General features: G+C 38.7%; 1 protein-coding gene across 1 annotated transcript; it reads left to right on the top strand.

Annotated features, from left to right (window-relative positions):
• Positions 1 to 347: 347 nt before the first annotated feature.
• Positions 348 to 2,480, top strand: sox17 (SRY-box transcription factor 17). Its single transcript, XM_082545716.1, has 2 exons — positions 348 to 930; positions 1,255 to 2,480. The coding sequence occupies exons 1-2, from the start codon at positions 633 to 635 to the stop codon at positions 2,148 to 2,150; spliced, it is 1,194 nt and encodes a 397-aa protein (XP_082401842.1). The 5' UTR covers positions 348 to 632; the 3' UTR covers positions 2,151 to 2,480.
• The last annotated feature ends 10,978 nt before the right edge of the window (positions 2,481 to 13,458 follow it).

Genomic DNA, 13,458 nt, shown 5'->3' with positions numbered 1-13,458 from the left:
ATTGGTGATGAGGTATTGGTGTCTGACGCAAGAGCGAGGTGAGAATAACAACGCGACCGGCGCGCGTGGCTCTGCCTCTCCGTTTATTGTGGATTTAAAAGTTTTTTTGTTTAGTTTCAAGTCTTTTTAATCCAAACGCATAAATCCAAATGCAAAGTCTGACAATGTTGCACTAATGGCAGGATACGTGTTTAAATTCATTGCAGAATTCAACATCTAGCTGCACATGACTTTCTGCACCTATTTGAAATACCGCTGCTTCCCCCCTCCTCCCCCTTTGAAGGATGTCACCACACCAAACAAGGGTCGTGGGCGTGCTCTGAACTTTTTTACACCTTTGTAGTAGTGGGCACTCCCTCCACACGGCGATTGGCTGCTTCTGCGTTTATAGCGCACCGACATTCACGCTCACTGCTGAGTAGTCGGTATCTTTCGGTCCATGCGGCTTCTAAGAGACGCTAATGGATGTGACTAATTATTTTTCATTCCACTCTGAAAGCAAGGCGCATTTGATTTTTCTTTGATTTGTTAAAAAAAACAAAAACTTATTATTAAGAATTTATTACTTGTCGTGTGTTGTCGCCTCTGCGAGCTGTCCGGTGGCTCTCTCCAATCCTCCCAGCTGGACAGAGATGAGTAGTCCCGATGCGGGTTACGCCAGCGACGATCAGACCCAGGGAAGGTGTACGCTGTCAGTCATGATGCCTGGAATGGGACACTGCCAGTGGGCCGACCCTCTCAGTCCTCTTGGGGACACAAAAGTGAAAAACGAGCCGTGCGCGTCCAGCTCCGGCAGCCAGAATCGCGGGAAAAGCGAACCTCGGATCCGACGGCCCATGAATGCGTTTATGGTCTGGGCAAAGGATGAGCGCAAGAGACTGGCGCAGCAAAACCCGGACCTGCACAACGCAGAGCTGAGCAAAATGCTGGGTAAGGGCGTTCATACTTTTCTAAACAACTGTATTTGTCACATCTGTGCAGTCACGCTTTTATTTTCCACTGATTTTCAGTCTTTACGTGATTGCATTTTTACTGTTATGTCAATTTTATTCTCAGATAAATGTAAATAGTCCTTTCCCAGCAGATGACGTGACGTTTTTAAAAGTTACTCTTGTCTGAGTTGGCTGTAGGTGTAACCTCAAAAACCTGTCCCAGTCCCCTAAAATGGCAACAGGCTATTTTTGTGTGCATCACCAGACTGCACACGATATCTGCTGACATATCACTGATGTGTACTCTCTTCTTGACCTGCAGGAAAATCATGGAAATCGCTTCCTATAACAGAAAAGCAGCCTTTTGTGGAAGAGGCAGAGCGGCTGCGGGTCCAGCACATGCAGGACCACCCCAACTACAAGTACCGGCCCCGGCGGCGGAAGCAGGTGAAGAGGATTAAGAGGCTGGACTCTGGCTTTCTGGTCCATGGCGTGTCAGATCACACGGCCTCATTGATGCCCGGGGAGAACAGGGTGGGTGTGGATAGCCTTGGCATTGGCTACCATGAGCACGGCTTCCAGGTTCCTCCACAGCCGCTCAGTCACTACCGTGATGCTCAGGCTCTTGGAGGCCCCTCTTATGAAACCTACAGCCTGCCCACACCTGACACCTCTCCCCTGGACGCTGTGGAGTCAGAGTCCATGTTCTTTCCCCCCCAATCACAAGAGGATTGTCACATGATGCCTGCATACTCTTACCAGTCACAAGCTGCAGAATTTCAGCCCCAGGACCCCCTCTCCAACCACCACAGCAACGCCATCGTGCACCGACACCCAGCCTCGGCTCAAGAGCAGCCCCCTCAGCTCCCCCCTTCGTACATGGGGTGCCCCAACCCTTTAGCCATGTATTACCCTCACCACTGCAATCCCAGTCACACCAAACGGCACCCCGGTGGAGCAGGACAGCTCTCCCCACCTCCTGACGCTCACCCTCACTCAGCAGACAGCGTGGAGCAGATGCACCACTCTGACCTGATCGGTGAGGTAGACCGCAGCGAGTTCGAGCAGTATTTGAGTTCCTCTTCAGCGCGTGCGGACATGACAGGCTTGCCGTACGGGTCACACGAGGCAGGCATGCAAGGACCTGAAAGCCTCATATCATCGGTGCTGTCAGACGCCAGCACAGCTGTGTATTACTGTAGCTACAACAACTCCTAACCTCCTGCCCGGCCTGTTACCCTGCAACAAGGACACATGCTCTGACCTCAAATCTCTGTAGCTAAATCTGAACAAAAAATGTTTGGTTTTTTTACTGAAGCAGGAGGTTTAGGAGATTTAAACCCAGCTTTGTACTGTACAAGAACAGTTAATAAAGCCATTGAGGATTTTAGTAGGAACACTGGCTTGAACTTTTCTCTTCCTCTCTCGCAGGGATATGAAGTCATTTTGTGATGATAAATATTGTACAGTCACTATTTTAAAGTTTATGTATATACTGAATGTTTTTTTTATACTTTTGCACTTTTGAGAAATAAATGTTTGCAAATAGTCTTGTTCTCTCGCGTATTATTTTGTCTATATTCTTAAATTCAGAATGACATTTGATGAAATGCATCGGATTTCATATTTTAATTTTATATTGGGGTATGTTTTATTTCATAAATATGTCAATATTTAGTTATAAAAATATTATAGCACAAATTCACCTTTTTATGCAGCCCAGCCTTATTCCTTATTATGTGGTAGTTTGTTTTTCCGACTTCCACACGGAGCTGAACGCGTTCCCAGCAGAAACGGTTGCTCACCTGGAAGCAGGGCAGCGGAGGGCTGCGACCCGGCTTCCTGGCCCGGACACAGTGGAGGCAATCTCAGTGCCTGTGTTACACATGGCGCCTTGTTTTCGCAGCATGGGAGAGCAGTTTATGCTCCGGATATCCTGTCTGTAAATGATTTAGTCTTTTCTGATTAATGGTAGGGGCCATTAAAATTACGTGTGGACAACTACACGTCTTTTGAACAATGGTGACCATTTATTTTTGCGTGTTTAACAACAGAGCATTAGGTATACGCTTCAATATCCATCCTCCAGCTATGCTTAATAACATGGCAGTGACATCAGGCGTTATTTCTGTGGGTATACCGAACGGCGATGATATATTTATCCACTAATGCCCGTCTGTCGCTTTGACATGAATCAAACTTATCGGGCTAAAATCTTTAAGAGATCAACCCAGACCTTGAGGGTAATTTGATGTATTTATAACACAGCAAGAGTCCCATTTTATAAATAGAGGTTTTTCCTATTTTAAAAGGAAGAGGTTCTTCTCTCAGGGGTCAATCACCCTGACCTCACGAGCCATTTTTAGCACTTCAGAGGAAACATGGTCCTGAGGTGTGTATATGTATTCGTACACTTTGTTCCCTCTGAATGTTCTAAGTATTCTCTTATGCAGAAACAGATGTTGGGCTCAGGGTAAATACTGATGCTCTTCCCACAGTTCGCTACGTGTTTTGCTTTCCCTTCTGTCACCCAAACCTGACGTATCTACCTCCAGGCCGTGCAGGAGAATCCAGCGTAATGGCTCTGAATGTGTTTAAATTCAGTCTGCAGCTGAGTGGCAGGTTTATCCTCCCTGTCGTTACCGCTAATAGGTGCATAACAACAGGCTCAGGCCACGATCCCCGAGGCATCAGCACAGTGGGTGGGGGTCACCTGCGCGGACTTAGGGAGAGGCAGACCCCCCACGTCAACCGTGATATTATCTCATTACGATAATTGACCCGGGCTAATTGACGAGGAAGAGCTCAACAAGGAAATCTGACAATTCAGACAGATGTGGGAGGTGTTGGATAAAATTATGTACATGTTGGAGATATGATGGAAACTTTTAATCAGTTATTTGATTGATTTCTTTTGTTTATATTTCTTTTTCATTTATAATTGAATCAAATTCACTTAAAAACAGCTTGAAAAACATTCTGCTTTTTATATAAAAAAACAACATTTATAAAAACGTAAAATTTCTCAGCAGTAGAATGTAGATGTTGTAATTTTATTTCTGGTCTTATGTTTTTTGTTTTGTTGGTTTTATTGGATGTGACACAGGTGGTGATTGGTATCCTGAAAAGCACTGTATAAGTACATGTAATTACTTACTAATGTAAAAGACTTAATTATTATTTGCTTTTGTATTTAACAAGCTAGATACAGTTTATGGTGTTAAGAGGCCATTCAGTTCAAATTTATTTATATAGCCCCAAATCACAACAACAGTCACCAAAGGCATTTTATATTGTGAGGTAGACCCCACAATAACACAAACATGCATTTCTTAATATAATATTTTATACTATACAACTGGTTGTTTTCATATTGTCCCACATATAAGAAAGAAGAGCATCTATTTAATGTTTTTCAGCCTATTTATAACAGTGATGTTTGTATCAAGCAGCAGCACTGAAATGTTTTCAGGTAAAAGCAAGAAATTCTGTCAGAGCAAAGAGAGCACAGCTCAAAGCTCAGGAAATCAGGGCTTTCATGATGTTCCCACTGCAGCAGTAGTGTGCACGTGTGTGTGTGTGTGTGTGTGTGTGTGTGTGTGTGTGTGTGTGTGTGAGGTTTTTTGTGTACCCGTGTGTCCTGGGGCTTCGCTGCCAGGCAGTGCGCAGGGAGCCACTCAGAGATTACAGCAGCACGACGGGCTGCATTAACACAGCAGCACTTAATCATGGCACTGCCCTAATCTCATCTCAGGTAGCTGCCTTTCGCAAACACACAGACAAATACGGCCTCGTGTAGCCGCAAAGGAGACAGCTGCAGTTTGATTCAACAAACCGGCACCGTCGGCTGTATTTGACCTCCGAGAGGTTTTAGCAGATATTATTATGTCACCACAGCAGTGCGTGATTATGCTCAATAAACAGCAAACGCACAGTATAGATAATACAGCTCACCTGAGGAGCTGGCTCCAGGTGCAAGCACTTATCCCTAATTGAGTTCTCGCTCTTAACATTATACCATTCAGTAACAAGGAGAGCAAATAAAAAGCCATGTCACGTGAATGTCCCGAATATGATTTTACTATAAAGAAAAAATAAAAAGCTAATAGTTTATCAACTATTATATAAAAGTATTTTTTCCATAAAGTTATTTTATTAAGGTTGGTAACACCTTATTTATAGTGAGAAATAATCCATTCATTGTATTTATTTTAAAACAATTTCACTGCAGCTTGGTTTGACTTTTTTCAGCAGCTTATAGAATAGACTAGAATACCTTTTATAGTAACTATACAAATATACAATGAGATTTATGCAAAAAGGCTGCAGAAGACCTGGACTTTCTGATATTTTACCAGCATTTGCAGCATAAGCATTGCCCAAGGAGACTTTTCACAACCTGCCAAATTGGTTCTCATTAAGACCTTACAAACCACCTAAAATAAATAAGTATTTGATCTTGATTTGACTGTTGTAATAGATTTAATTCAGGTGTCAATCATCCCAAACGCTGCGACTCGGTGCTTAACAACTGCATATCCCCCATGTTGGTTTCTTTACACTGGCTACCAGGCAGTTTTAGAATTGATTTTAAGATTTCACTGTTTGCTTTTAGGGCATTGCATAGGTTGGCGCCTCCTTACTTCTCTGATCTCTTAACTTTGTACACTCCCACTAGATCCCTGAAGTCTGCTGAGCCAAAAAACATAAAGGAGATCAGGCCTTTAGGTACACCTGAACTAACTCTTCACATCAGCTTTTAAGCCAGGCACGACTTTACGTGTGTGGTTTTACTGAAGTTTTCTCGTTTTGTGCTTTGATTTTTAAAATCTCTCTCATTGTTTTGTATGAATTTATTGTTTTAGCTGTACAACACCGACAACAATAGATGCTGCTTTTTTTAAAATGCTTGTAAACAATAAAGTAATCAAGTAATTAAAGTTATTATATTCAAGTTGTGTACTAAAATACTGTCCTATTAGGTCTTAATACCATTCATACAGAAAAAAACGAAACTGTGGCTCAAAATAACGTGAGGATCTGCTGTGTTTCGCTGACATTTTTCAACGTTGGTCCAACAAAACAAGGAATTTGATTACATCAATTTGTGCTACAACTCACAATGGTACAGTCTCACTATTTCCTGGCATTTTCTATTCTAAACAGTTAATCGGTCAATTGTATGAAGACTGATCAGCATGAAAATGACGCACAAATAAATAAAATCATATATGCATATGACACGAGGTTAGATTTCAACATGGTTTTACATCTGTAACTGACTTTGAAATGGGTTCAGTTTCAACACAAGTGTGACGCAGTAACGCACATAAATCAAAACTCTGTGTGCAAACTATTGAAAGTCTGGGTTTCAGAGAGAGCGACAGATAGGGGCTGCAAACTGATTAAGTCATTGATAGTAGATTGCAAATACAGCATGCGAGACAGCTGCAGGAGAGGGTGTGTCCTTTGTCTAAAGCAGGGCTGGTTGTTCATAATCCCAGGCATATGCTATCCCTCTCAGGCCTGATCGCTTTTATGGTCTCTGCCTGTCACACCATCGTCCAGTTGTGTTCCCACTATATATAGTTTCACAGATACAGTCAATCTCCACTCAATGCTGTGACCTAAAAAGCTTTCTTTTTTTTCTCTATGACGACAAAGTCAGATGTAAGCAATTTGTTTGTGATTTAATTAATTGAACAGGTATTCTGTGATAAATAATTACTGACTTGAAGTCTTTTTAATTGCATGGTTGCAAGGCAATGTTAACATGTTTCACAGGAAGGTGTTTTGTTTTATATAAATTAGTTAAAAGTTCAACTGCATGATTTTTGCTTCGTGCAAAAAAAGCTGGACATTTAGAGAAATTAAAACAATCACAAAATGTGATGCATAATACATTCATTCATTTTATATTACATACATTATGTAATTTCAAACACCAACAGGCCAATAGAAGGAGTATAGTAATATTTACGAGACATGAAGATGCTGCATGCAGGTATAAAAGTATTGGTGCTCAACCTAGCTTCAAAGCAGAGGTGGCCTACATACGTAAAGTGTTTTGTTTTGGTTCGTTTCTTAAAAAGGTGTTTCAAAAGAGAGTAAAAAATATGCAGAAATGATAAAGTGTTGCAGCAGAAATAAGTAAGATAAGGCCAACAGAAGCTAGGTCTGATAGTGCTGATTATAAAGTTGTGGTTTGGTGCCAGAGAACATTTTTCAAACTGGCTAGCACATTTGTTTCACAGTCAGGAATTGACTCAGGGAGCTGAATCAACTCCAGGCCTCTCCTGATCAGCTCAGCACTCACTGTTCTTTTGTCTGAATCCCCTTGTGGCATTCAGGACAATTTTTAGCTCATGTCCAGGCGGGTAGTGAGTATAAGATGACTACATCAGCAGTCAGTTTCCTCTCGGCTGTGTTTTTTCTTTGGGAGGCTAAAAGGTGTTGGCAGAGTGTTCAGCCACACTTTGCTTTCTTTAAGTTTTGTGTCCTCTTGTTACAGGATTCCCTGCTGGCTCCTTTCTTGAGAAACAAGTAAGGAAAGTGAGCAATGATGAACAAAGAACATTGTGTAATATGATTAGTCATTAATGAGTAACTTCAATTTGATGCCAGCGTTGAGAAGAAGTGAATGCAAAATCCAAATAATGTGGAAAATTACAACATGAATTTCAAATACACTTTAAAAGCAAAGTGAAAAGTTGAAAGGGCAAAAATGTATGAAATGTAGATAAAATACAATGGATATCCTAAAATATCGTCATGGAAAAGCTAAATAGTGTCAGTCTTATTTATATCGTACAGTTCATTAAATGTAAACTCAATGTGCTTACCATAAAAGATAAAAACACTTAAAAAAAAACTGTGTAGCTCTACAAGAGCTTAAAGCTTTGAAAACAATAAAATAAAATACAAGTTAACTGACATACGCAAACTTACACTTCTTGGCCATTCGTTTTTGCTTAAAAGCCCAGATAAAAATCATAAAGTTATGTAGCTGAAATGTACTCAGTGAACAATTTACTGAAATCATTTGCTTAATTTAAGTGGTTTAATAGCTAAAAGTATTTAACAGACAAATACTAACAAATTAGATAATTATTTGGTTAGCTTAATTAGCTAGCTACAACTAACATGTTTATGGTAAAACAGATTTTTAAAAAAACATTTAATGTAATTGCTAGCTTATGGCAATTAACAAGTGACTGAAACAATTAGCAAAAGGTAATCATAAAGTACAACATTTAATGAAATATAATTAAAAGCAGCAGGCTATGTAAATGCAGATTAATAGTTCAGGAAAAGTAACCGAAAAATGAGGACTAAATGTTTGAAACAGAATCTAAAAACTGCTGAAATAAATAATAATTTCTGAAAGAAAAACCTGAAAAAATACAAAAACTTTCAGTTGCAGATGAAATAGCAAACCTAACAGCAGAAATACTTACTTAAATATCAGAAATTAGCCCTTAGCTAAAAACAACAGAAATGGTTTAAAAATAACTTAGCTAAGGATTAATAATAGTTAGGCCTTAGCTAAACAGTTTAAGCAGATAGCTAAAAGACAATGAAGAAGTAAATAAGTAAATAAAGAAAAACTGATGAAATAGGTTAAGTAACTGATTTATAGTTAAAACCAACAGAAGCTAGGTCATGGATTGTGAGTATGAAAAGACACTTGAGTAAAAATTGAGTAAACAGCTAAAAGAAACTGAAATAAACAGTGACATGAATCTTTCAGATCCTACAACAAACTGATTTAATAACATCCAAAATACTGCAGCTCAAGATAAACGTGGGTCATTGTCTGTAGCTCTGTTTTTTTCTTTCTTTCTTTCAATCATTGAATCTTCAGAGAGCACCTGTCCCCACTTCCTCGTTCCGATGACTTCTGTTTGCTCCATCCATGAAAGATTGGCTGGGAACATCCTCTATCCGAGAGGAAACCATGCTCTGTGAAATTCACACCACTGGACCCATTTTGGGAATCACCGGTAGGACTTCCTAAAAAATAAAAATACATAAAAATATAGTCTAAATAAAGGGAGGAGAGGGCAGAGTGTCATGACCCAGGTCACCTGCCTTTGTTGTCGCATTGTTTTTGTGTGTGAATGAGTGTGTCTTTGAGTGTATGTCTGAGCTGCTGAAACTGGGGTGTTGTACAATTTATGAGATGTTTTTATTGTTTGTGCATTTATCTTAGATTTTACCCACATTCAAGTCAACTTTACCTTCCTAGAAAACTGAAACTTGAGCTCAGTATCTCTTTTAATCAGTTGTTTCAGTTTGATAAGTGATTACAGGACAGTTTTAATGCTAACCTCTCGATATGAAATAAAAAATACTGCATTCAGAATAAGGCAGCCTGCTAAATTAGGTAATTATTTTTGATGGCTTTCCAATAGTTTTCATTATAAAGACCTAACGTCTCAAGTGAGGCCTTGGGAAACTTTTGGAAAAAAGTTTTGATATCATATTTTGAGATAAACATTTTAATAAACTGCAGCACAACATTGTCTAGACATTGTTTGGTGTTTTTCTTTCAATAACACTGTGAGTCTGAAGGTTGTCTCTTACACAGGAAGCGTATTTGCGCTAGTGATATTGGATTATGAACTTCAAACAAACATCAAACACATTTCCACTGAAATAGCAAACAGCCCACTTCCAGTTCCTCAGGAGCTCATTCCTCCACCTGAAGGCCCTGTCTCCTCCACAGCAGGCCCCATCTGTTAGTGACGATGTGCTGCGTTCATATATTTTAACATATTTTGGTATTTAAAATCTTTTTTAAAATTCAACAGGTTTTTAATATTTGAATGCTGTTAGAGAGTGGTTGGCGTTTTCTGGAGGCTGTAAAGAAGCCATCTGTGTTGTTGGTTGTAGCCACCAGGGGTCAGCTGAGTGCTGGGCTACGTGAAGCTCACTGTTCAGCCTTTACCAAGTGTGTGTCTTTAAAACACATACTCTTACAATAATGTGGCAAGTTCAATATCCAAGCACAAAAACATCTAAGATAACATTATATGATTAAAGTTTAATATTAATGTTGTGATGTAATTAGGCAGGTATAACACTGTATGTATGTAAACTAAAAATAAATGTAAAACACATTGGCATATTGATTAAAATACTATATAAAGACGCTGTATATATAGTGGGGAAAGTTTTTTTGTTATATACTATATAACAAAATACTTCAAAATACTTATCTTGCATTTATACTGATTGTTACTAAACATATATGTAATATTTTTTTTAAAAAAACACCATTCCTTCAAAAGACATTTACCCATGTAAGGCCTGAATGATGGTATTGGTCGTCCCATAAGAATGTAACTGGTGATAGTAGATACCAAAGCATATGATTCACATAACTTTTTTATATCCATCAAAACACTCAGTGACCCTCTGTGACTCATGTAAGCGGTCATCCTGGAATAAACCACTCCTATCCGGATAGAAGTGTTTCATAGGATAAAGTTGATCACAATTTCCAAAGCTCTTAACACTAGGGCTAAATAATGCCGTTTTTCTTTTAATTTATCCTGTCTCTTTAAATGTATCTGATGTACTTTAAACAGTAAGTTTAACTGCACAGTATACCTGATCAAAAATGTTGTAACTCGTGAAAAAATTAAACATTTAGCGATTTCTCTGTTAACATTGTTGTAAATGCAGAACATTGTAAAGCAGGGGTCTCAACTTGTGGCCCGGGGGCCACTTGTGGCCCACGTCACCCCTACTTGGCCTGTGTATTAACGGGAATAAATATAATGCAGTTACTTTTTGTGTTAGGAAGGATTTGTTTGTTGTTGAGTGCAATTTTAAAATAAGTTCTAAAGCATTTAATATAAGGGCAGTATGTGCAGAGAGCACAAACGTGTTGAGGGATTGGCTGTGTTAGTTCAGTCAGTTATTTGTAAAGAAAACAAGTTTCACTAGCAGTCAAAAGCTAATGTGTATAGTTATGTCTGCATTTTTATTTTGTTAAATATGAACAAAATTATAGCAGAAGTGCTGCCACGTGTCTGGCCTGGAAGAGAGAGCACCAGTTTGTTTATTTGGTAGTTCAGTGAAAGGCTTCAGTTAGAAAAAAATTGTGTTCATGTTTGCAGTTTTGCCTTTTCATACAATGTTTTAAATTTTCAAAAAACAAACAAAACACTACAGTTTTGGACATGTTTGTGGGTGTTTTCTTGTTTGTTTGTTTTTGTACTACTTAAAGACTAAAGTGGCCCTCACATAAGATGACAGTGCCAGCAGTGGTCCACAGCACATTTAAGTTTGAGACCCCTGTTGTAAAGTAAAAGGCTGATAATTTAGCCAGTCAGTGTGAGATTACCGCAGAGTGCGTGGGAAAAAGCATAGTGTGTGGTTAGTTGGGAGCACGTGAGCCTGCAGTGGATGCAGGTGAGGTGGGATAGCCGGGTAATCCCGGACAGAAGCCCTGCAGTGATGATGCACGGCCTGGTATGTTAAGCTCCAGCTCTGCTTTTGCTTTCAGCATTTCTTGCAACACACCATTGAAATAACTTATTTTAACACCACGAGTCAAAATAAACGTGACAACAAAAATTATAATTACATAACTACGATATCTAGCATGCACACGATCACACGCTAAAATGTTTTGCTGCACATAAATTTTAAGTTACAGCAAATATTTTAAATTCATGAAGACACAAAGGTTACTTGAATGTTTTGATTATAGTGTAATTTTTAATATACAGATAATGTGCTGATTTTTAAAATAGATTTTTTTATGCATGCTAAACAAACAAACAATAATATAATATAATATAATATAATATAATATAATATAATATAATATAATATAATATAATATAATAAATAATATATTCATAAAAATACATTATTTTAAAATCTTTAAAACACAAGGACCAGAACCTGGACATCTCAGCCTACCTGCCCACCCCATATTTTAAAAAGAAAAAAATAGACTCTGAAAATAAAAATTAAAAAAAGGCAGCATGATGTTAGACAAATGGCTTTAGTGAGTCTGCATATGTGCCCCCCTCCTGATTTCTTTGTTATTTGCATACTTGTCCATATTTTATGTTTCAGATCATCAAGCAAATTTTAACCAAATATAACAAGCGAAAATACAAAATTCAGTTATTAATGGAGAAAAACGCTATCTATAGCTACCTGATCTTATGTGAAAAAGTAAAATCCCGATCATGAATCAAGAAATCACTTAAGTAGACCCTGTCTGACAAAGTGAAGCAGGCTAAAAGATTCAAAAACCAACACATCGTGGCACATCACCGACTCATCCAGGAGGTCCCAAAAGACCTCAGAGCAACATCTAAAGACCTGCAGGCCTCTCTTGCTTCAGTTAAGGTCAGAGTTCATGATTCGACAATCAGAAAGAGACTGGGGGGAAATGGCATGACTCATCTCACATTTACCAGAAAACATCTGGATGATCCGCAAGACTTTTAGGAAAATATTCTGTGACCTGATGAGACAAAAACACATTTTTTTTGGAAGGTTTGAGTCCCGTTACATCTGGTGTAAAACTAACAGAGCATTTCATAAAAAGAACATCAAGCCAACAGTCAGACATAGTGGTGGTAAGGTAATGGTCTGGGACTGCTTTGCTGCTTCATGAATTCTGCTTATTCCCAGAAAATGCTGAAGAAGAAGTTCAGGACTCGAAGTTCAAGCACACTTTGGTTATGAACATACCAGCAAGTCCACTTCTCAATCATACACACGCACACACAAAAAGTGGAATTAAAAAAAAAGGTTTCAGTGTGGCCCAGTCAAAGTCTGGACTTAAATCAGATTGGGATGCTTTGGCACAACCTTAAACAGGCTGTTCATGCTGGAAAACCCTCCAGTGTGGCTGAATTACACGCAAAATTCCCCCACAGTGAAGTGAAAAACAGGGCCAGATAAATTTGGGAATCATTTTCTTCCTTTAATAAATAAAATCACCATTTAAAAACGGCATTTTGTATTTAATTATTTATTCAGTTAGCTGGTCAGTTTGACTGTCTGAAAGGCATGATGAGGACATCTGATAAAATCTTCACATTGTATTGTGTTACATTAAATGCAATGTTGTCTGTTTCCTGTGTTCTGAAAGTATAGATTTAACGACTTGCACAATAAAATTATTCTGCATTAAATATAAAACATTTTAATTTCTGATCATACTAGAGTCAGTAATTATTTGAGAAGTCTTACCTGATTAATCATTATTCATCTTTTTTGTTACAGAGGTCTTATCGAGTGATCATAATTAGCTTTTTATAGCAACTCAGAAACATGCAGCGATGTACGTGTGTGTGTTTGTGTGCACACATGTCCAGGCTGCTTCTATTTACTACCTCATGACATACTGTGCTGGCCGCACCATGTTTTGTACAGCTAAAAGGAGGAATTAATAGGGATCCCTGACTGCATACATGGCATCACACTCTTTATTTAGTGCTACAAACAGCTCGGGCCATCTGGATGTGCTGGTCTGAGCAAATAGTTGATG

This window comes from Aulonocara stuartgranti (genome assembly GCF_965226115.1).
Source record: "Aulonocara stuartgranti genome assembly, chromosome: 9".
In the NCBI taxonomy this organism is placed as follows: Eukaryota; Metazoa; Chordata; class Actinopteri; order Cichliformes; family Cichlidae; genus Aulonocara; species Aulonocara stuartgranti.
This window is presented reverse-complemented; position numbering and strand designations above follow the sequence as displayed.

Bases quoted from the DNA above. Each gene is read 5' to 3' on its own strand.
- sox17 (XM_082545716.1), top strand. From the start codon at position 633: ATGAGTAGTCCCGATGCGGGTTACGCCAGCGACGATCAGACCCAGGGA. The intron at 931-1,254 runs GTAAGGGCGTTC...CTTGACCTGCAG, and splicing joins AGAGCTGAGCAAAATGCTGG to GAAAATCATGGAAATCGCTT.